Below are 21331 nucleotides of genomic sequence, written 5' to 3'. Positions count from 1 at the left end.
TCCAAACGTGGCCATGGAAGGGCCCCCTCCATCAGCACCATCTGGACCGATGGTATGTGGGTGGGGAGAAGACAAAGAACAGGGCTCTGCAACGGGACACCACGTTTAACGTGAGCCCAGCAACCTAACTCCATGCATGGGCCTCAGTGATGCGAGATCATGTTCCTGTGACTTCAGCACGGACGGGGGACCTGGCCTCCAGGTGTTTTGCTGCTCTGAGGCCTGACTGGTCATCTGCCAGTTTCCAAAGGAGACCATGAACCCATAAAGAAAAGAGCAATATGCGAGTCTTCCTTACCCTTTTTTACTTTCCTTTTTGTATATAAGTAATTTACTTTTTTAAAGAAAGGGAAATTGCTTTGTTTTGTTTTGTGATTGAGAAAAAGCTGTCACAGGCCACCATACGTGTACTATATATTCATGAAAGGAAGATTTGTGATGGGAGGTGGGCCTCATTTATTTGAAAACAAAAATATTTTGATGATGTCTAGAGGGAGAAAATTCATGTTAGATGAATTAGTGGAATTCTTTAAATGGACACATAATTGCTCACCCAGTATTTTCTTATTGAATATACTGTTATAGAACCAATTCAGCATCACACATTCCCTACTGATGCATTATTCTGGTGTCTAGGTTCTGTTCCTGTTCATGCAAACACAAGGGAGAAGTTAGAGGTGACTTGGGAGAAGATGAGCAAATCCAAGCACAACGGCGTGGATCCTGAGGACGTTGTGGAGCAGTACGGCATTGACACCATCCGGCTCTACATCCTTTTCGCCGCCCCTCCTGAGAAGGATATCTTGTGGGACGTGAAGAGTAAGTCACATTCCTCTTCCCAGCCTGCCTCCTCTGTGATCCGCCTCAGTACGAAGGAATTCGGGGAAGGAAATGTCTTTGCTGAGGTGATAGTAGAGGGTTCTAGGAATCAGCTCCGTGAAGCAAGTAGCATTTTGCCCAACATCCTGTGCCATTCCTAGGCCAGTTTTCTCAGATGTAAGGAGCCTCAAACCGTTGGGGGAGCTCGCTGTGACTGCAGACTCCTAGTCCTCACCGCAGCCCTGCTGACACAGCCCCCAGGGTGGGGCCCCAGAGCCTGCCTTCAGTGAGTCTGTAGTGTTCCTATGCAGGTTCTATGAGGATCCCACTTTGAAAACGTTTCCTTGAGCCAGACTGGCTTTTGTGTTACTCCTGGGCCCACTGCGGTCTACAGAAGCCAATCCCCTTTTGGTCTAACCTGAAAGGTTTTTTCTAGAACGGTGTCATTGCCCCTCACTGGTCCAGAAAACCCTGTGTGGGGCCTGGCCCTGATGTTACCTGTGACCTCTACATCACCCACAGCAGCCTCCAAAGGCCCCTGCAGGGGAGAGTCATCCCTCCAAAGTTGTTTAGATCTAAAATGGTGTGAGGCGAAATAATCTCAGGTATCTAGATACCCTGGAATAAGCTGTTCAACAGTAATTCAGCTTTCCTTTGTGTGGCCTGATCCAAGTGTTGTTATGGGAAAAAGAATTCAGGTGCCTGGGATCACCGTTTAGTTCAACACACTATTTCTAGTGATGTGTCATCTGGAGCAGTGGCCACAGATGCCAGTCCTGGAACTAGAATCCCTGGGGACACTCAGCCCCAGGTTCTGGCTCCTCACTCCTCCCTTTGGGACCAGCTCCAGGAATCTGTTTCTAACAAGCCTTCCAAAGGTCCTGCTATGCATGTAGGCTTGAGAATGTCTAGTCCAGTGGCCAAAGTGTAAAAGACCTGAACTGGCCCTAATTTAGCTAGCCATGTGACCCAGGGCCACCAGGTGAAGCTGTTCAACTTCTCCAGACCAGATGAGCAGCTGATTTGATGAACATGTCAGAGATATGTGATACACGCAGATCTGACAAGGACAGGGATTGTGTTAAAACACCTCAGGCTGTGCAGCAGTGCGGCTCTGAGCGCGGTCCGTGGACCACTGCTGCCTCTACATGTTACCTCTCCATGTGAGATGGGGAACCTGCACCAGTGTAAATCAATCCTGTCTCCACGCACACTATAAGTTCCGAGGACACTTTTGTCCCAGCAAGCTTTCTTAACCAAGGAGGCAGTGCCCTGATGCACATCCTGGCCCAAGCTTCTAAGCTCATGGTGGGCCAGTGACAACTTGGGGGAACTCTTTGAGTAGCCCTGCCGTCCTGTGCTCTGAATATCTGGGGCTCTAAGAAGTGATGGAGTCGGTCCTGATCTGAGTTCCCAGATACTGGGAGCAAGGAAGGACCCTTCACCCTGCCCTTGGAGTGATCCACCAGGGCACAGTGAAGTATATCTTCATTCACAGGTGTTTTGTCACTTAGGTGTGACCAAACCAATCATTCTCACATGTCTCTCTCTCTCTCATTCGCTGACATTACACACAGCCGATGCTCTCCCTGGGGTGCTGAGATGGCAGCAGCGTCTCTGGTCCTTGGCAACTCGATTTATCGAGGCCAGGGTTTCTGGGAAGGTTCCCAGGCCTCAGATGTTGAGTAACGAGGAGAAAGCCGAAGCCAGGAAGCTGTGGGAGTACAAGAACTTGGTCATCTCTCAGGTCAGAAACCTTCCAGGGGGCATTGGTAGATCCTGTAACTGAGCCCTCGTGATCTGTGTGGCTCACCCTGCCTTGGGGTGGGCACTCTGGGTCTTCCTCCTTTCTTATTATGGTGGACCCACTTGCCTTGATGAATTGATCTTACTGCTTCGCGTATTTCGCCAAGGTGGAGCAACAGTGCAGACGTTCTAATGAAAAGAGATGCTCTCAGGAAATGACTCCCTCTAATGATGCCTCCCGTTTGTCCACCCCGGATCTCAGGAAGCTGCCCACTTTCCATGTTTCCATATTTAACACATGCAGGTAGAGAACCAAATTTAATATCACACTGATGATACATTATATATGTTATAAAAACAGAAACGGAATTTTGGAGTTGAAAAGGACTTGAAAAGACTCTCTTCTTTAGCCTCCTCATCATCCCATGTGTGGGCAGAGCTGAGGCACAGAGAGGTTAAATGCCTTGTGAAAGTCACACAGCCAGTGAGGAACTGAACAGAGAGTTCCCTGATACTCAGCATAGCGGGGACTTTCCCACTCAAGTACTTTGTTACACAATATTTGTGTGAGTTATTGTGGGTTAAATTTTACAAATAAATTAATAGTTCATTTTATCTTCTTAGAGTATAGTATATTATTGTCTAAATCATTAAGATTCTTCATGGATAACATGCCTTTAAATTGTTCATCTGGAAGTCTGCTGTAATACCATGACCTTCACTTTTTTAAGAACTCTGTGAAAAAATGTCATGTATCTTTGAAAGAAGGCACTTAGGAAATCTGAAGCCATTTTTTTAATGGGTACCAGATACCCCCAAATTCTCCTTAGGCTGAATCTTTTTTTCAAGTTGTGCTGATTCAAACTTAGAAAGTCAGCAAGGTCACTGAACTGGACTCTGATAACTGATGACATTGAGGGAGCAGGGCTTTTCCTCTGGTTTGTATAACCTGCAGTGGCCCTGGATCCAGCATGGTCTCATTTAGTGGCACTTCTTCAGCTTTATTTCCATCCTCTTTACTATAGTGTAGAGAAACAGAGCTCACAGAATTGAATTTAGTGATCTGAGTGATGCCTGAATGATTGTTTTCATACCACACATTTTCTCTTTGGATTTGGCAAATTCTTCTATTCTGTCAGATAATAGAATTGGGTTATTTCAACAAGTTGGAGACTCTTGACATCTTAAGGATGTGTTATATTTCTGTATCCTTGCCCATAGTCAAAATTGAAAAGCACACCAGCAGGAAAAAGCTGACAAATTGTATTTGTGTTCTTGTGTTGACTCCATATTTGAAAATGTAAAACTAACCTTATCCCATATACCAGTAATCTTCCCTATGAATTAAAGTCACGTAACCATGGAGAAGTGACATCCTTTACCCCATCTCCTGTTTACTATTGTTTTGATGTTTGCTCATCAAATGGGTCCTGCCTCCTTTTCAGGTGATGATCAGTGTTTTCTTAGGCACGGACTACGCTGTGCCAGATATGGGGGAAGAGGAACAGTCTTGAGTGGCAGAAACAACGTTGATTTTAAAAATCTTTGTGCTAACAAAACATTAAAATGACTGAGATAGTGAATACATTTATAAATATCTTCTATTGCATGCATTTAGGTTCATATTTTTTGGATAATTCAAATTTTTTCGTGGAACGCTTAAAGGAAATTTGAACAAAGTGAATAATCCACTTTTACCAATAGGTGACTGCCCATTTCACAGAGGACTTCTCGCTGAATTCTGTGATTTCTCAGCTGATGGGACTCAGCAGTGCCCTCTTGGTAAGTGGCCCGTCTGTGCTCATTTGCTGGTAGCCTAGGAGGGAGCGTGGCTTCCAGGCACGTGGTGAGGCGGCCTGCAGCTCCTTGAGGGCAGAGACCAGGCCTTTCTGGATGTTTTATCCCTAAAGTCTGGTGGATAGTTGGTGCCCTGTGAAGTGATTGGGTGTGACTGAGTTGACTGATTAGCCACACCTCAGGAAGACACTGAGTGTTTGCTGGAACTAGCAAAGAATGGGGACCCCTGAGGTCCCTGAGCAGGGCAAGAGGACCCCTGTCCTGGAGGTTCCACATTGCAGAACCTTTGAGCAAGTCTGCATCTCCCGCTGGTTCTGTGCACACAGGAAACATAACAGAGTGGTTAAGAATTAGGACCAAGCTGGATTCCAATCTGGTCTCCATCTCTTGGTTAACCGTGTACTCAGGGACAGATGACTCTCCCTCTCTAACCCGTAGCTGCTTCATCTGTCAAGTGGGGTAACAATACTGCCCTCAAAGTGTAGTAAGAACCAAATGAGTTAGCATCAGACCAAGGGTGTGGTTAAATGCTCAGTAAACAGTAATATATCTGCTCGAACTTCCCTAGTGGTCCAGTGGTTAAGGCTTTGTGTGTCCACTGCAGGGGGCAAGGGTTCGATCTTCAGTCAGGGAAACTAAGAGCCCACAAGCTGTGCAGCATGGCAAAAACCCCCAAAAACAACCCAAAAAAACAGTAATATATCTGCTGTAGCTGCTCCAACTATTTTTAATACTGTGATTAAATGGGGAAACTTCTTTGCTCAGAGCAAAAATGATGGTGAAGAGGGTTTCTTCCTGTCTGCTTGTGTCTCTGGATATTTCAGATACATTCATGGCCTCTCTTACACAGGCTTATCTTATACACCTCAATGTCCCTATATTGCTGTTCTTTCTCTTCCTCAGCAAGCGTCGCAGGGAGTTGTTCTCCACAGCCCCGAGTTCGAGGATGCTCTGTGTGCCCTGATGGTGATGGCTGCTCCCATGGCCCCTCACATAACCTCGGAGCTCTGGGCAGGTAGGTGGGGGAGGCCTTGCTTGACCAGTTACTACCCAGCAGCATGTGCTCCAGCCTCTTGCTTAGCATTATTCAGGACTCAGATGTCCTCAGCCGTGGGGTCCAGCATTTGGCATCTGTATTTGGAACCTCTCTGTGGAAACGGGAATGAAGTGAGAAGGTGCCGTGCCAAGAGGAGGACTTGATGGCTGTTCTGGGCCCGGTTCTCCAGACATCCTGTTCAGAGGTCTCCTGTGACTTCTGTGGATGTTTTAAAGGAGCTTGCCGAAGACAGGCAGCCTAGGGGAGCTGTGTTTACATCATGCTTTTATCTGGGGGCCTCCAAGAAGTAGCATTTATTTCTTTTTAAATAGTTATTTTAGTTCTTCTCATTAGAACTCTGGCATAATTTTGTTAAGTTCTCCCCAAACCTCCTTGAGATTTTGATTGCAATTTGGTTAAACCTAGAATTAACTTAGGAAAGTTTCACGTCTTTTCCACAGCTAGGCTTCCATCCCAGAGCATGATCTGTCTCTCCATGCGTTCAAGACTTGTCTCATGCCTAGTCAGGTTTTGTTATTTTCTTCACGTAGGTTCCATACATTTCTTAAGATTATTCTCAAGTATTTTATCTTGCCATGTTTCATTTTATTTTCGTTATTATGACTAGAATCTTTTTTCTTTAATAATTTTTGACTGGTAATGTCTGGCATATAATTTTTTTTAATTTATTTATTTATTGGCCATGTTGGGTCTTTGTTGCTACACACAGGCTTTCTCTAGTTGTGGGGCTACTCTTCTTTGTGGTGTGCAGGCTCCTCATTGCTGTGGCTTCTCTTGTTGCAGAGCACGGGCTCTAGGCACATGGGCTTCAGTAGTTGTGGCACATGGGCTCAATAGTTGTGGCACACGGGCTCAGTAGTTGTGGCACACAGGCTCAGTAGTTGTGGCTCACGGGCTCTAAAGCGTGGGCTCAATAGTTGTGGCACATGGGCTTAGTTGCTCCACAGCATGTGGGACCTTCCTGGAGCAGGGATCAAACCCATGTCTCCTGCGTTGGCAGGCAGATTCTTAATCCACTGTACCACCTAGGAAGTCCTGGCATATAATTTTTAATATTTATTTACTTCCTTATTTTCTAACCAGATTCCCTACCAATCTCTCCTCCTTCATTTAAGGGGTAGAATCTTCTTGGATTTTCTAGGCATCTGTGATCAGCAAATAAGGTTAAGTTTTCTCCTTTCCAATAGTTATGCCTTTGTGTCTGTTACTTTCTTTAATATACTGCTTAGAAAACCATCTGCAATGTTAAAGAATACTGGCAACAGCCAATCTTGTCATTTCCAAATTTAAATGGAACACTTCCCTGTTAGGTTTGGTGTTGGCTGTTGGTTTAGGGTAGATATTCCCTGTCACATTAAGGAAGTGGCCTTCTAGCCTTGTTTACCAGAACTCATCTTAGGAAGGGGAAGTAGATTTTACTTAACATCTATTCTTCAATTGTTGAGGTGTTGTATCCTTTGCTTTTAATTTTCCCCTTTTCCCTGTTGTTGTGACTTATGTCCAATTAATTGATTGCCTGCTAGGCTATTGCGGGATAAATTTATCTTAACCATGGGGTAGTAAACCTTTAACATACTGTTAAATTCTATTTGCTAGTGTTTTATTAAGAATTTTGCAATTATTCTCCTAAGAGAGACCAGTTTTTGCTCAGTATGCATTGTCAGCTTTGGGAATAAGGGTTTCACTGACTTCGCCAAGTGAACTGAGTTGCTTCTGTGTTTTACAATACTTTATACAGGACAAGACATCCACCCATTCTTGGCTGAATAGACAGAATGCCCTAAAGGGAGTGCGGTATTAGGCCCCACCAGGCTACTGCCGAATCGTATTAGATTATGTAGACTTTCATTATCTCCTTAGGCAGGAAACATGCCTCTTTCATTTAACATTGATGATCACATTAAGTCTTTTAAACGATACACTGTTCATTCTTTTCTAGTCTTCCCTTCTTATAAAACAAAACTTATCTAATTTGTAATGAAAGTACTTACTCTCATCCTAGAATATACATCTCTCTCCCTTTTATCATCCTTTTTTGTCCCACATTATCTGTCTGCCTCTTTCATTTCATTTCTCCCTGGAGGGACTGATGTAAATGGGGTTTTCAGAAACTCCCTCCTTGCATGCCCCTCTAGTCTCTGTTTTAGGGCCAGGATTTGGAGGAGTGGCAGAGAGTGTCTATCTCCAGGGTCTTGTCCTTGACTGGCAGGTATTACCAGACAGGTATAAGCTGTGATGTTACCCTGTCAGTCTGTCCTTCAGTTGTGTGACAAGATCTCTAGCAGGACATACACTAAAGCAGTAGGATAGAAACTAGCCCATTTTAAATTTTGCTCCATGTATTTTTTCCACACATAATACCAGTGGGCGTTTGTGAGCTGTATTATCATAAGCAGTGGGTCTAGATTAAATATTAGTTTTGCTAGCATGTCTCATTCAGCCATTCAGTAAGCATTGATTGAGCAAGTATTTTGTGCCTGGCTCTGTTACAGGCATTGTTGGGAAAGCTGGGGAGGGCATTCTGAGCAGCGGGCATTGCTGTCTGCGTTCATTCACTTGAGAAGATCTTCCCTCCAGCTTTACAAATTCATAGCAACTACTTTTTTTTTTTAATTCAGAGAAGCAATGGGGAGCCTTTGTTTCGTGGCTCTGCACATGTGTATGTGTGTGGCGCCTCTGAATGAGCAGCGGGGGCTGTAGCACAGTCCAGTGAGGAGTCCCACACACCAGGCATATCACCCTGGGCATTAGCTCGCAGGCCTTTTCCAGGTGCCCTCTGGAGAGAAGGGGGCCATGACCGCTTCCTGCGTCTCCCAGCAGTAGATAAGGGCCAGTGTCACAAGGTGTTGAAAGTCCTTTGCCAACAGAAACGCTATGTTGTGAGGGTCATTATTGTCATCCCACACTGTCAGTCACTCTTGTTCCAAGCCTTTGGGACAGTTTTTATGCACATGTGGTTTGTTTATTCTAAAAAACATAGCTTTCATATAGCTTCTGGTTTCACTCCTGCCTCTTCGAAAGATAACCTCACAATGACTATGATGGGAATGTGGTCAGTGAGGGTAGGATGTTCAGAAATGACCATTTCTCAGAGTTCCCCAGAGAAGCAGATTTTCTTAGAAGAGATCCTCCCCAAAGGGCAGCAGAATTGAGATCTGTCTTCCAGGGGCAATTTGGTGTCCGGGGCAAAATGGCGATCGTGGCTCTGGATAATAGGAAACCTTTAGAGAGGCCCAAAGTACTTGGAGCCGAATGTCCTCTACCAATCACTTAAAGAGTCAGTGGAGACCCAGGAACCAGAACCAGTGTCCTGGCAGTGTGCACGCTTTAACAGGATGAGGAAATCTTATTTTCCTTGAGAAGATCAAGAGACCACATCTGAATTTACAAAGTTATCTTTTGTTTACATCATTGAATATTATCCTATCTATGAGGGTGTTAGAGAAATTTTGCATATTTGGAGTCACTGATACGGTTTCCAGCAAAAGGACATAAGGCTTCCTTTGTTGGTGGATAGTAAAAAAGCAGAAAATCACCAAACAGGGAGCTCCTTGGTGATACTCTGGTTAAAGGTATAATTTTATCATCATCAAAAATGACCTTTCTAACAGGCAACAGCTGGATGGATCTCAAAGGGATTATGGTGGGTGAAAAAAGCCAATCTCAAAAGGCTATATACTCTATGATCCCATTTATAACATTCTTGAAAAAACTAAATTATAGAGAAGAAGAGTACATTAGTGGTTGCCAAGGGTTAGGGACTGGGCAGAAGGGGTGGTGGCCATAAAAGGAGAGCTTGAGGGAGCCTCATGGGGATGGAACAGTTCTGTATCTTGAGTGCAGTGGTGGTAACATGAAGCCACACGCACACACATAAGTGCTTATAAAGCTAGTGAAATCTGAATAAGCTCTGTGGATTGTACCAATGTCCATTTCCTGGTTTTGATATTGTGTTACAAAGTGGGGTTTTTTTAATTTATTTTATTTTTTGGCTGTGTTGGGTCTTCATTGCTGCATGAGGGTTTTCTCTAGTTGTGGCGAGTGGGGGCTACTCTTCGTTGTGGTGTGTGGGCTTCTCATTGTGGTGGCTTCTCTTGTTGTGGAGCACAGGCTCTAGGCACTCGGGCTCGGTAGTTGTGGCTCGTGGGCTCTAGAGCACAGTCTTAGTAGTTGTGGTGCACAGGCTTAGTTGCTCCACAGCATGTGGAATCTTCTTGGACCAGGGATCAAACCTCTGTCCCTTGCATTGGCAGGTGGATTCTTACCCACTGCACCACCAGGGACTTCCCTGTGCCATAGTTATGACAGATGTTACCACTGGGGAAGTCTGGGGGAGGGGTCACAGGACCTCCTGTACATTTCTTTGCAACCTCCTGTGAATCTGTAATTATTTCAAAATGTTTTTTTGTTTGTTTTAAATTACCTTTCTAAACCCACGAGTCCTGAGTGTTGAGATTCTGATTCTCGAATGTCGTAGATGATGAGAGAGGAAGGAAGGGAAGAAGGAATTTACTTCTTGTGGAAGGTTTTAATAGACACACATGCTATACACACACACACACGCACACACACACACGTGCACACCTGACCAGATGCTGCCATTCATCCCACTAGTGTGTGAGGCGCCCATGTCTCCTGCATCACTCAGCAGGGCAGCATGAAGGAGCTTGCTGTGACAGGATAGGTCTGTCCTAAGTGCCTGAGAAGTGCTGCTTCTTGTGGGTGACCTCTCCACTATACAAGCCCAGCTTCCGAAGAAAAGCACGTAGAGCCAGCTGCAGAAAATAGCTCCACCCTCCAGTGTACCTCTCTGGGCTTCTTAAATCAAAAGCAAAACCTAGATTTTTCATTGAAAAGTACCTCTATACACATATTGTAAAAGCTTCAGCTCTTGCAAAGGGTGTGTCCTAAGTTCCCTCCCACCCTCCTCCCTATGCACAGTTGCTCTCCCCAAGCACCTCCACTGCCAATTTGACAGTTGTTTTAACAGAACTCCATGCATGTATGTGAAATTTTTCTCTCTTACCATATTGAGTGTGTAGAGTAGTTCTATATCAGCACTTTCAGGCTGACCCTGTTCTTTTTTAACAGCTATATGGTGCCCTACCCAATGAATATTAAGTTATTAAACAGTCATCCACTGATAGGCATTTGAGTGATTTCTCCTCTTTTTCTGGTTTGTTGTTTCTTTTTGTTTGTTTTCTTGTTTTTGTGTGTGTGTGTGTGATGCTTCAAGATTAGCCTCTTGCGCAAAATATGTTATTTAAAATATGGTGATAAGACCTCCATTTCTGTTTTTCTCTGACCATTTTTACAGTTTCAACAGTGATTTTTGTATCTTGGTTTTTGCCTCTGGCTTCTACCTCTTGTTGTCTCCAAGTCTTCCTCAGCACTTTAATTGTGAGGGTCACAGCAAGATGACCCTTTGCCTCCCTTAAGTTTCAGAAGTAACTCGTAATCTTGAAGTCTAGTCTACCACCACAAATCCATTTTTCTTTGTAAAAATGGCAGTAAAGTGTTCTAGCTGTATTGTTTTGCTGTACGTATATGCTGTATTCATTAATTTCAACAAAACCGCAAATCTTGGGAATTCCTTTGCGGTCCAGTAGTTAGGATTCCACGCTTTCACTTCCAAGGGCACAGGTTCAGTCCCTAGTTGGGAAACTAAGATCCCACAAGGCAGGTGGGAAAAAAAAAAGAGCTGCAAATCTACAAATCATCTAGAAATGTGGGGATACTTCTTGTAAGGGACATTAAGATACTTGTAAGGGACAGTAAGATATCTGCTGATGTTCAGAAAACCATCCAGTTTTATACATGTGTATGAATGTGTATGCTGTGTCAATGTTGTTATTTCAAAATAATGTCAACAGAACCCTTTCTGTGGATAAAGGCTAACATGAAGTGGTATCACTTCCTGTCCATTTCCTTGGAAGTGCCAGGGCTGGATGAAGCACAGGGAAGATCAGACACCACAGTGTTCCCAGGTCCTTACCTGTGTGTGTGTGAGAGTAGGGGTGGGGTGGAGGCAGGCCTGAAGATGACTGTCAGGAGAGGCCTGCCACCCATGGACACCACGACCACCCCGCACGCACTCCAGGTGCCATGGTAGCGTGCTGACCTCGCCTGCTCTCAGAGTGGGAAAGGAGGCTTGTTTCAGTTATTTCACGGGAAGATCAGCGACAACAGCCCTCCAGAAGAGGGGCAGGAAGGGGGTGGGCTGAGAGTGACAGCCGGCCCTGAGTGGTGGCCTTGTGTGCCAGGGCCTTGCCACCTCCCAGCCTGTTTCAGACTTTCTCCACGTGTTTCCCAAAGGCCAGCTCTTGACCTGACCCGTGTCACATAAAGACACCATTGTATTTGCCATGCAAATGTTACGCATTTTTACTTCCCTAAAAAGAGCAGGAAGGCAAAAACACTACGCAGAACCTAGGGTCGTGAGTTTCTGTTCCTCCCTGCTGAGCAGGATGGCCCCACTCCCATCTGTATGGGATCGCTGGCGGGGGCCCAGGCCGCTATAAATAAGCATCCTGATTGCTCCAGGAAGGCTGGACTTCCTCATTTTTTTTAAAGTGGAATTTGTAACAGCTTCTGCCCAGAACATTTATGTCCAAGGTCCTTTCATCTCCCAGGCATCCTGTATAACTGCCATGTGGAGGTTTTGGAATGCTTCCCACAGCAGCTGGGTCACAGGACAAGCCATGCTGGCCCAGCCGGCTAAAATAAAGAAGTGATTATCTCCCTCTGTGACCTCTGTCTTGTATTTAGATATGAGTCTTAATAGGATCCCTTCTGAGGAGCAAGCAGGAAACTCCTTTCTGCTTCTGCCAAAAGGCACATCTGTTAGAAATGGAGTCGTTTCATTAGAAGCATGGGAACCCCAGCGTACAGGGGCCAGATGGACCCCAGGAATACATCTTTTATGCCACTTGATTCTCAGACCCTGATGGGCCTTCCCTTCCACAGACCTGAGGCTGTTTCTTAGAGTCTAGGACAAGATAAGGAGCTTAGTAGGTACATCACCTGTGTCACTAAGCACATATTCGCCTAAGACGGACCGTTTTTTTGGTAGCAAGACTTTCTCAATGAAGGAAGCAGTGTGTTGATTCATATTCTAGCCTGTTCGCCTGTAGTGAATAGTTCTGAAACCATCCCTCGTATAATATATCGTAAAAGAAAAATCACAAACCAATAGGGAAGAGAAGGTTTATGCGACAGATTGGGTTTGGAGAATTGACTGTGTATTTTTTTAAGAATTTTTTTCACATTATACACAAAATTATGGATTATGGATTGATAAATTATGGATAAATGGGAAAGAAACCCTTAGAAAGAAACCAGAAGAAAAATCTTGAACTGAGGTCACCGTATGGAAAAACTGTTTTTAAATATCTTTTCTAGTTACAAAAGTAATAAGTATTCCTTGTAGAAAATCTGTAAATTTTTTTTAACAGAAATATCACCTATAACTTCTACCTCCCAGGGATAATCCTTGCTGCTATTCTGATATATTTCCTTCTAAATTTTTATCTGTTTATATAAATATTTACTAAAACTGTGGCCTTGGTATATATACTCTTGTGGGTCATCTTTTTCCATGAAATTGATTATGAGTTTAAAATGTAGGAAAAAAGAGAATCCAAAACCATAGCTACAGCATGATCCTAGTGGTGGTTTGGTTTGATTTTGTGGAGTGGGTTTATACATACAAATATTCATTAAATACATACATTACTGTCTTTCAAAATAAGAAGTTTAAAAGATGCTATCCATGTGAACATGATTTTCTTCTTTGTTTTTTGACTTTTTACAAATTTTCTGCAAGGACCGTGCATTACTTTTGTCATCAAAGAAAACACTGTCATTCACAGCCCAGTGTTCGGGACTGGCATTGGTGGATGCATCTGCTGGTCTCAAGGCTAATAATAAGGGAGGTATGCAAGGGCCACCCCACCTTCACCATCCCTGGAAAAGCCATTCACAGCATGAGGGCTGTGTGGCTGCCATGGCACTGGCCACATTCACTTGCCCGCTCACCCAGGGCCTACCTCTGGGGGGACCAGGAGGCCGCGGGGATGTACCATGCTACAGTTGCCCAGGGATCTGCTTTCTGCTCTGTGTATTTCCTGCATATTTGGGGGCATCTTTTGTACTCATGAGAGCAACAGAGGCTTGGAAATCAAGCTTTCCCTGCTAGGAAGCCCCGGGTTGAAGTCCCAAAGCACTGACCGTCGCCCCTGAGCAGTCCTGCGTGCTGAGCCTCCTCTGCTTTGGGAGCTGCAGCGTGAAGCACTCTGGGAAGTAAGACTGGAGTGGGTTTCATTCCTCCCTGCTTCCTCGGGTTTGACCCACTCTGAGCCGAGGACAGCTCCTTCCAGTTTGGTAATGGCGGGAGCCCCTCCTGGGAGGAAGTTCAGCGGAAAGGTTGAGCTCCCTCTGAACAGGTCCAGAAGAAGCGCCCCGCTGTTCTCAGCATATTGGCCCTGGTGATGATGAGTAAAAGAACTGGGTGGGAGGCCCCCCCAGACCACAAGTACTCACAGGCCAGAAAGGAAGTGAATGCAGCTTGTTACTTTGGGATCCGCTCTCAGGCGCACAAAGGATTCCTTCACCAGCAGGACTGCAGAGAGACCGAGTGAAATCAGCCGCCTTGCTTTTCCAAATGCACACTTTAGAACAGTGTGTCTGTCCATCTTTATGGCTCTGGGTATCATCTGAAAAGAAAAAAAAAGAAAGCCACCTGTAAACTGGGATGATGAGCCAGGCCAAAGGAAGTGGGGGCACCTGGTAGGCTGTGGAAAGCCGTGGTGTGGCCTCTTGGGGCCTCAGACGGCTCCAAGCCAGGCTGTTTCAGGGCAAATGCTTTATTATGTGATCCCATGAGCCTCGTAAGTGCTCAGTGACCCTCTGTGCCTTGGCATTGCAGGCCTGGCACTGGTGCCGAAGAAGCTGTGTACCCACTATGCCTGGGACACCAGTGTGCTGCTTCAGGCCTGGCCAGCTGTGGACCCGCAGTTCCTCCAGCAGCCCGATGTCGTACAGATGGCGGTTCTGGTGAGTGTCTCCCGCAGCCCCCAGGGCCAGGGCGAATCTGCCACACACTCACACGGCTAGGTTTAAAGGTTTCTCGCCAGGCCTTTCTAGCCCAGCCAGCTCTCTGCCCACCCTTCCAGCCCGTCTTCCTTTGCTAGCACCTTCAGTTTGGAGGTCACCACATACCAAAAGCTTGTGAGCATAAAACCTGTGCCCAGAAAGTGGAAAGAATCAACCTGTCCTGCATTACAGGTTCTAATGGTCTTCCTTTCCAACTGTGTTTCAGTCTCTCTAAGTTTCATTCAGCTGCTCTTGGCTCTTGGAGGTGGTGGGGTGCTGGTTAGGAGGTGGGCAAGGAACACCTCGCTCTGCAAAATGTATTTCAGAAAGGCTACATGAAACTTCTTTTTTGGTAAATTGGGTCATTTTAAATACATAAAAGTAGTTGATTATAGTTTATAGAACAAATAACTCTCCTATAGTTTGTCATTATGTAATTTTTATATATTGAATTTGTTTAATGTGAGACCCATTATGAGGAATCTCTCTTAAATATGCTGAGATGGCTGAAGAGGGAAAGAAAATAAGAGGTGGACCTTTTACTCTGAACCACACGTGGGCCAGCTAATTTACATCCCATGTTTAATTTAACTCTCATCACCCTAAAAGGTAGGCATCACTGTCCTTATTTTTCAGCTGAGGACACAGGCTCAGAGGCGCTCATCACCTTGCCCGCGTTTGTTTGTTTATTCCTCAGTCATTATCGATGTATGCTATCAATACATCAGGCACAATGCTAGGTTCTGGGGACATAAACCCAAATGCAACAAACAGGGTCCCTGCCCTTACAGAGCTTAAAGCCTGGTGGGAAAGATAGGGGGAAAGAAGAAGGAAAGAGAAAAATAAACAAGATGATTGCAAACTGTGGAAAGTGCCACGAGCTAATCACCCAGGAGCTGAAGAGGAGCCAGGCCTGTCAGGCCCCACCTGCTTCGTCTGCAAACCCTGGGCCCTGCAGGCAGGTCCATGTTGGGAAAGACGGTTTCCCCCAGGAGACTGGCTCCTTCACAGCCTCTCTGTCTCCACACCACATCCCCTGGCACGTCATCCCTCGCTGCCTCCAGTTCGCCTCCCCACAGAAGGGAGGAAGTGGGGCTGCCCCACTAGGCTTCTTCCAAAACGTCTCAAAACCAAAACCAGCCTGTGGCACAGAGAGGCGATTTCTTTAACTTGAATAATGTTTCTAAGAAATAACTATCTTGTGTTCCCCTAAGAACTCATCCTCAGCACAACTGAGAAATGCCAACTTGAGACACTGAAGTTTTAGTCTGTGAAAATCTTTCTATTTTAAATTACCAGTGCAGAAAAAAAATTGTTTTAATAATTGGTAAAATAATTTCAGATTTTCATTGAAATAAAAATCCAGGATTTAAAATGTGTATAGGACTCCCTGCAAGTACACCCAACTCGAGAACCTCCAGGTTGGGGCACCGTGGCATGTGGCAGGACTTCTGTTGAGGTCTGTGTTCTGTCTCTGCGTGATCTCACTTGGTGCCATGGCCAGAAATAGAAGCTGCAGCACAGAAGAGTGTGACAGTGTAATTCGATTCAGCTGTGCCCGTGTGCTCTGAGCCTGAAGGCACCACCTCATCTTCATGGAGCCCAGCACCCAGGAGGGACAGTCTGGGGAGGCACACATGCTGTCATGCACACTGAGAGATTTCTCTGAGCCTCAATTTCCTCAGAAAGTGGAGGCAAATGCAGGGCCTGCCTCACCTAGTTGTTGAAAGAATTGGATGGGAGGACTTCCTAGGTGGCGCAGTGGTAAAGAATCCACCTGCCAATGAAGGGGACCTGGGTTCGAGCCCTACTCTGGGAAGATTCCACATGCCACGGAGCAACTAAGTCCGTGCACCACAACTACTGAGCCTGTGCTCTAGAGCCCATGAGCCACAACTGTTGAGCCCGTGTGCCGCAACTATTGAAGCCCACGTGCCTAGGGCCCATGCTCCACAACAAGAGAAGCCACTACAATGAGGAGGTGTGCACCACAATGAAGAGTAGCCCCCACTCTCAGCAACTAGAAAAAGTCCGTGTGCAGCATCAAAGACCCAACGCAGCCAATAAATAAAATAAATAAATAAATAAATTTATTTAAACAAAATTAGATGGGATAATGCTAGGAGGTGCTTAGCCTGCTTCTGGACACACTGACAAAACCCATTAACACACAGTGAGCCTTGCCTAAGAGGCAGGCACTGCCCTGAGGACTTTCTATATCCTAACTCATTAACTCTGCACAACAGCCCCATGAGACAGACCCTGCTGTTTTCCTCATTTCACAGATGAGGCAGATATGTGCCTAAATCCATCTTACAAGTGAGCAAACAGTGGCAGAACAGGGCTTAATAACTCACTCGGTAAATGGTAACTGCTGCTAGCATCAGCATTGCTGCTTCTGGCAGTTGGGGGATTGGAGAAGGCATCCTGAGGAAGGGGATGTGGACCTTGGCTTTGAAAGAGGATCAGCACTTCCCTGGTGGAGAAAAGGAGCACAGGTGGGGGAAGCTCTCACTGGACCGTGAGCCATGGAGGGGCTGGAGCAGAGGCAGAGCCAGGGCAGCACTGGAGAGAACGCCGGACTCCATCCCGAGAGGTTGGAGGCTGGCAGGGGAGAGAGAGGTCCACGGGGTCATCCTGTCTCCACTGTTTGCTGGAATGGGGCCTTGGGTAAGTGGCTTCACCTCCTGTACCTCAGCTTCGCCCTCTGTGTATGGGGGATGGAATGGCTGTGGTAGGGATAAGCAGGTTCACTCAGGTGGACTGTGGAGCACAGTGCCTGGCACAGAGTGAGAGCTCAGACATCGCGAACTTTTATTGTGATTAGCCATTGCAGGGCTCCTGTCAGTGAGTAGTGGTGGATGTGGTAGGGGGAGCAGTGCTCATGGCCAGGGCCCCACCAAACAGCTGTTGGAGAAGTCCAAGAGAACAATGCAGAGGCCTGGACCAAGGCTGATTGGTGAAGGGGAGGTGACAAAGCCAGAGAGGCAGAAGCTTGCAAGGCCATCAGATGGGGACTGGGAGACCTTTCTAAAGTCAAGCAGCTGCTGTTTGAGGTGATGTCTTATTTGTCTCCCACCCAGTGATCTAGGCTAATGCAGCCCATAAAAATGCCACTAAGTTATACATAAATCTGAAAAGATGAAGTGGGTGATTAAGGGATCCTGGATAATGTGCTTTGGTTGAAACTTCAGAAGTTATTCCTGATAATTTTTCATAATACAGTGACCTCATTTTCCAAGTTAAAAACAGGAGCATCAGTGAAAGAAATGTAAGTGTTCTTACGGGAGCGATGAGATGGAGGATTTGAAGCACAGCTGTTCAGACGCTATCTGTGTCATGTGTTGCTTTCCTCGGCAGCGGTATCAGTTCATATTTATCCTTATTAAACTAATACTCAGTGGATACCCCTGACGTCTAGAACCATGCTGGCCCATTTTAGGCAAGACTTGTGTGTGATGTGGGTTGTTTCCAGGTCGTCACATTTGAGCGCTCCAGGAGCCAGTCATCAGGAAGGGAGGTTGTCTACATTGCTCAGAAATTAGTCCATGTGAGGCTGGGGTAAATCCTCAGTGACACCCCCTGTAGCCGGATCGGAACTTGATTTGATCTTCAGCAACACAATAATCCTCCCTCCTATACAGCCTGTGCCATCTCATGCTGAGGATTTTTGACATAATTTCCACCACAGCTGTGATGGGGCAGTGCTCAGCCAACAGAAGGTGGTGCCCACTTCCTCTCCCTCTCCCTCTCTGAAGTGTTCAGGCATTAACCCTACCCATCTGATTGCACTTTGTTCTTCCAGGAAGTTGGGTGCTGCCTTTTCTTTCTCTCTTCCCATACCCTCTCCCCACACAGAGGCAGCCGTGCCCTTTAGGGGGAGTGGGTATTGGTGTCAGGCTGCCTACCACTCTCAGGACTTTCCTCATTGTTTGTCTCGGCTTTTCACGTTCTCAGATCAACAACAAAGCCTGCGGCAAAATCCCTGTGCCCCAGCAAGTTGCCCAGGACCAGGACAAAGTTCACGAACTGGTTCTCCAAAGCGAGCTGGGTGTCCGGCTCTTACAGGGGCGAAGCATCAAGAAAGCCTTCCTCTCCCCCCGAACTGCCCTCATCAACTTCCTGGTGCAGGAGTGACTGCAGGGACACTGTGGCTGCCACGAGGGCTTGAGGCACCTCCTCCAGGTCTGGGATGAAGGAAGGAGTCTGGGGCCCAGGGGCAGGGAAAAGCCCAATGTCTTGAATGTCTGCCTTTGTCATTTGACGCACTGGTGTCATTGGGGTGCCTCTGTGGTGTGGCCTGTTGCAGGGTTGAGGGTGGGTGAGGGCAGAGGAGAAATATGAGTGAGGCGGGGTGGGGAGCCTGTGCCTTCCTCCACCATCGCAGGTGGAGGAAGCATCTACTCCACATGAAGCCACCAGAGATTCGGCTGCGTAGGAGTGGGAAGGTGGAAAGAGAAGCAAGTGAGGATGGGCACGAAGCCTCTCCAGCAACCCAGGAGCTCCTGGACCCCAGAAACTGTGCTGCCTTAGGCAGGTCTCCGGAACGTGGGGCTAACCTGAGCAAGCACAGGGGCTCAGGAGCGGCGCGGGCAGTCACTGTAGGACGGGTGGCAGAGCCTCAGCGTCATGCTGGGTGGTCTCCCGCCTTCAGGCTAGGTGGAGAAGCCATTTGGGTCGTGTCCAAATATCCATATGTGGAATGGACACTGGGGTCTTCAGAAGTTGCTCAGGGGAATTCCCTGGCGGTCCAGTGATTAGGACTCGGAGCTTTCGCTGCCATGGGCCAGGGTTCAGTCTCTGGTCGAGGAACTAAGATCCTGTGCAGCTGGTGCAGTCAAAAAAAAAGAAGTTGCTGAGAATCAAAAGGCAAGCAGGACTAGGGTGGCTGCCAGCCCTCCCACCACTCCTCAGCCCTGCCAGGCTGGCTGTTTCCGCCCAGCCCAGCTGGACCCGCCTGCCGGGCCTGCCCTGATCCTGGTACTCAGGCTCTTGGACGCAGCACCACTCTTCACTGTGAATGGTGAGCAGGGCTTCTCAACCACTCCCTCAGGGTGGAAAATTTGCTGTGAAGTGAAGCGGAACCAAGCTGGTTGCAGCCTTGGTTGGAACCAACCTCAGCCTGCTGCAGCTCAACAAAGCATCTGCTCATGTGCGCCACAGATGCTGATGCTGCCGTGGATGTGGCCGCAGAGCCAGCCATTAGGAGAAGCAAGTCCACCCCAGGCGGCGGGACTCATGCCACCCAGGCGTCTCCTCCTGTGCTCGAGCCACAGCAATCGGCTTCCGGGGAGACCCGGTGTCATTGTATATTAGGGTGATCCGGGGTTTTGGTGAAGTGAGCCATCAGGTGCTCTTACCAGAACTGGCCTAAGCCACTGGTTACTGTTTAATAGGGGGAGGGGGTGGAGGAGGAGAATCTAGCCATTTTGTGACACTGAAAATCTGTATTTGTTCTCTGGTGCCTTCTTCTGAAGTAGCCTCAGATGTGGTCCCTTGCAGTTGAGCAGTTAACAGATGACTCTTTTTAATGGAATAAAATGTTTGTCATGTATGACTTTGGGACATATGTGTGATCCTGGAATAGCCACCATATTCCACTTTTAGGAGTCAATCAGAAACAGATTGAGGTATTCCATCGTCATCTGAAGCACTGGCTATGTGCCTGACTCCACATGGACTGTTATAAAGTGGGACGCATGGGGAACGTACAGAACATAGTAGACGATACTGACTCAGGAACAAGAGCGACAGCAACTAAGTCACTTGGCTCAAACTTAATACTCTGCCTGGTCCCCATACCCAGAAATCCTGGTTTAATTGATCTGAAGTGCACTTGGGCATCCGGGAAATCTTAAAAGCTCCACAGGTGATTCTAATGGACAGCTAAGTTTGAGAACCACCGGATTAATTGATGCATTTGAATCACAATGTCTAACTAGTCCTTTCTCTCCCTAACTTTCAGCTTAACTGGGATGAATTTGGTCAGGATCAAAACACAATGAAGTAGAGTTGGGAAAGATTAGGACAGAGAGGAAGACAGAGGCTGGAACTCTGAAGCAGGTATTTAAGATGTTCCCAGAGCTGAGTTGAGTGCACACAATCCCCTTCCATGTACCAACAGATGTGGATTAAATATAAGCAAACAGACGAGAGTATTTGGTGCAAGGAGGGGAGTGAGTGCTTGACTGTCTTGTTTATTCCTAAAGTAAGGTAAGTGGTCTTGAGTCTGTCAACAAGATGAGGGTAGGGAGTCCTTTATCTGCACATAATCTGGCCAGAGCAATGGGTGAGTAAAGCCTCAAGGCCACTGGACTAACCAGCATGGCTTTGAAGAACTTTGTCTCCAAGAGGATAAAACTTTTAAAAACAAGAGCTCATCAGCACTACCCAAGATAGGTGGTGTAATGGAACAATTGAACAGAACAATCTGATCCCTGGGATGGGGAATGATCTCAGTCCTTTATTAACTGCCTTGATTAGGTCAAAAACTGGACTCAACAAGTTCACTTGCATTATGTCACTTAATTTCCACTAAAACCCTAGAGGGAAAGAATTACTCTCATAAATATGAAGAAACCAAGGTTCTGAGGTTCAGTAAATTGCTCACTTTCCACAGCTAATAAATAGAAGAACTGGATCCAAACTAAGGTCCTCTGGCCTCCAATCCCCTTACACCACCCACTGTGTCTACCAGTCTCCTCACCCAGTTGCCCATCTTGCTTGAAGTAAAACAATCAGGAAAATTGAGATGTTGGCTGGAAGCTTGGGGCTTGCTAGGGAGGCCTCGAGACCGACTGGAGTGGCCATCATTCTTGT

At 46.5% G+C, this 21331-nt stretch overlaps 1 protein-coding gene across 2 annotated transcripts in view; it reads left to right on the top strand.

Annotated features, from left to right (window-relative positions):
- Window positions 1–20051, top strand: part of LARS2 (leucyl-tRNA synthetase 2, mitochondrial) — a 147328-nt gene extending 127277 nt beyond the window's left edge. For both annotated transcript variants that reach the window (XM_057706095.1, XM_057706094.1), the window contains 6 exons: window positions 637–819; window positions 2397–2566; window positions 4270–4347; window positions 5266–5377; window positions 14346–14473; window positions 18470–20051. In XM_057706095.1, coding sequence (XP_057562078.1) covers window positions 637–819; window positions 2397–2566; window positions 4270–4347; window positions 5266–5377; window positions 14346–14473; window positions 18470–18649 — 851 coding nt within the window. In that variant the 3' untranslated portion in view covers window positions 18650–20051. The remainder of the gene's footprint in view (window positions 1–636; window positions 820–2396; window positions 2567–4269; window positions 4348–5265; window positions 5378–14345; window positions 14474–18469) is intronic.
- Window positions 20052–21331: the final 1280 nt, after the last annotated feature.

The sequence above is a fragment of the Hippopotamus amphibius genome, chromosome 13 (genome assembly GCF_030028045.1).
Source record: "Hippopotamus amphibius kiboko isolate mHipAmp2 chromosome 13, mHipAmp2.hap2, whole genome shotgun sequence".
Lineage (NCBI taxonomy): Eukaryota > Metazoa > Chordata > Mammalia > Artiodactyla > Hippopotamidae > Hippopotamus > Hippopotamus amphibius.
The sequence above is the reverse complement of the archived record's forward strand: the minus strand, read 5'-3'. Positions and strand labels throughout refer to the sequence as shown.